Source organism: Apis dorsata, unplaced genomic scaffold (genome assembly GCF_000469605.1).
Source record: "Apis dorsata unplaced genomic scaffold, Apis dorsata 1.3 scaffold_249, whole genome shotgun sequence".
In the NCBI taxonomy this organism is placed as follows: Eukaryota; Metazoa; Arthropoda; class Insecta; order Hymenoptera; family Apidae; genus Apis; species Apis dorsata.
In genome coordinates, this window is record NW_006263528.1 from 245488 (window position 1) to 248004 (window position 2517).

The window sequence follows — 2517 nt, forward strand, 5'->3', positions numbered from 1 at the left end:
TAAAACTTAAATAAATTAATAAAAAATAATATATATAATACAATATTTAATAAAAAATAAAAAATTATTAAAAATCACTACATATTTATATTCATTCAATTAAATATTTTATTTTAAATTTTTGAAATTTTTTTTAAGAATAAAAATATTAATAATATATAATTACAATAATTCTTTTAATGAATTAAAAGAATTATTTGAAAGAATTATTTTAAAAGAATTTTGCATTTTGTCATATAATATTACATGTCTTATATATAAATTTTATATTGAAATATAATTTTTTAAATTTCTATTACAAAACGTTCTATTATTATAAAATATATATATCCGTTCGCCTATACATATACATATATTTAAAACGAAGACAGACGAAAGTGATAATAAACAGAATAGTTTCACTTTATCTATATCTCTATCTAATCATTTTCAATTGCTTTTAATTTAATAAATAAACTTTGATAAATTTTTGTACGATTTTTGAACAATTTTTGTTTTGGTTTCTCTTTCATGAATATATTAACATATATATTCATTGATATTTAATATCAGCATATATAAACCAAATACTCTGATGATATTTAAAATGATTCGAAATAAGAATTTTATTTCATAATAACTTTAAATTAATATTTATTTTGTACTAATAATAAAATTCATATTGATATTTTAAGATATATGTAAAAAATGATTTATATTATTTATAATATATATTTATATATCCTTGTTCAATTTTTTAAGAATGAAAAATAACTTTAATATAAAATCATTTTGATAGATATATCATATTTTACATTATATTTTACATAAAAATTAAATTCATTTAATTACAATAAGTTATGATTATTTTTTATAGTTTTTATAAAAAATAATATTTATCAAATATATAAATTTCGTCTTAAATTTATTACTTATTTATATATGAAATAAAGATTTTACCCTTATTATTTAAAAATATATTCACAAATAATTTATAACATATGTAAATTTCCTCACCGTTCTATGTCTTATGACTGTCATGACGCAACTGCACTTATTTCATGTATGAATACCCTACCAGACTGTGAATTTCTCTATTTCTTTTATATATGTTAAACGTATTATACATTTTAAATAGCACAGAACTCTTTTTAACTTAATAAATTTTTTAAAATTTTATAAAATTTAATATACAAACATTACATACAATACACTATCTTAAATAAAGTATTTATATAGATATATTATAAATATCACTAATAAAATTCTATATTGATAATAATTATATAATGATTAATTTTTATTAGATTAATATTTATAATTTTTAAAATTTTTTTAGTAATTATCTATTTTTATAATTTATTAATTTTTAATTAAAANTATATAACAATATTATATGCATTAATATTATATGCATTATTATTATACCCATACAAATTCAAATTTAATATATTTGTAAATTTTTTTTTTTATTCTTGTTTAATCATTTTATATTTATATTAATATTAAAATTATAATATATTTTTTATTAATTAACAATAAAATAAAGATCATATATTAAAATTTCTTTATATTTATGGATTTACGTAAGTATATTCATGTAAGTTACTTATATATATATCTATATAATACTTATATCAGTAAAATAAGAATTTGTCAGATTTTATTTTACAGGATTTTAACAAGTTAAATAAACTGTGATTAATATTATGATTTGAAATGAAATTATATTCTCCTATAAATTTATAATAAATTATAAAATTAAGAAATATGTATTTAAAATTAAAGTATACTAACCTGTTAACTATCATATTATGAAAGTATTTAAAAAATATTTATTATTAAAGCTTTTTAAAGTTAATAAATTTACATTTGTTATTATTTTAAAGTAATATCTTTTATATTTTATTCAAAACATAAAACTTTAATCATAATTATGGCTGCAATAAGACATACATTACAAAGAGAAGTATTCACACCTAGCGATGAAAAATTATTAAGTATATGTTATGTAAGCAAGGCATATAAAAAGAAGAAGATGAGTTTTTTATGTTTAATTACAACTACAGATTCACCAGCATCTTTACTTTTATATCAAGTAAAAAAAAATGACAAAAATATATTTAAGAAAAAACAATCTTGGTCTTTAAGCGATATACAAATTGTGGATGGTGTAAAAAATGATTCTATGGATATAGAATTACATATTGATAAAGTATATAAATGGTCAGTGACAACAGCACAAGAACGAAGAACATTTATAAGTAATTTATATACTTATTCATGTAATTTAGCTCAAAGACCACAATTTAGAAATATTCCCAAAGAATGGCTCATAGATCCTAGTTCATTAAAAGAAAGTGATAGCATCACTTTCACACCAGGTAAAAATAATATTTTTCTTTTTTAATATTATAAATATTATTATATTATAATATAATATTATATATATACATATTTTGTAATCAATTTATTATTTATTTGTGTTACAAACAAATTTGCATTTTTTTTATGATTATATATATATATATATATATA

The 2517-nt window shown here is 16.0% G+C and overlaps 2 protein-coding genes across 2 annotated transcripts in view; one reads left to right on the forward strand and one right to left on the reverse strand.

Moving 5' to 3' along the window:
- LOC102674575 (HIG1 domain family member 1A, mitochondrial-like) overlaps window positions 1-1232 on the reverse strand; it is a 2321-nt gene extending 1089 nt beyond the window's left edge. The window contains exon 1 of the mRNA XM_006616073.2: window positions 997-1232. The gene's annotated coding sequence lies outside the window, so the exon portion shown is untranslated. The remainder of the gene's footprint in view (window positions 1-996) is intronic.
- Window positions 1233-1572: 340 nt separating this feature from the next.
- Window positions 1573-2517, forward strand: part of LOC102681373 (exocyst complex component 1) — a gene marked incomplete at its 3' end in the record, with an annotated part of 4384 nt that continues 3439 nt past the window's right edge. The window contains exon 1 of the mRNA XM_006616127.2: window positions 1573-2363. Within this exon, the coding sequence (XP_006616190.2) occupies window positions 1916-2363 (448 nt within the window). The remainder of the gene's footprint in view (window positions 2364-2517) is intronic.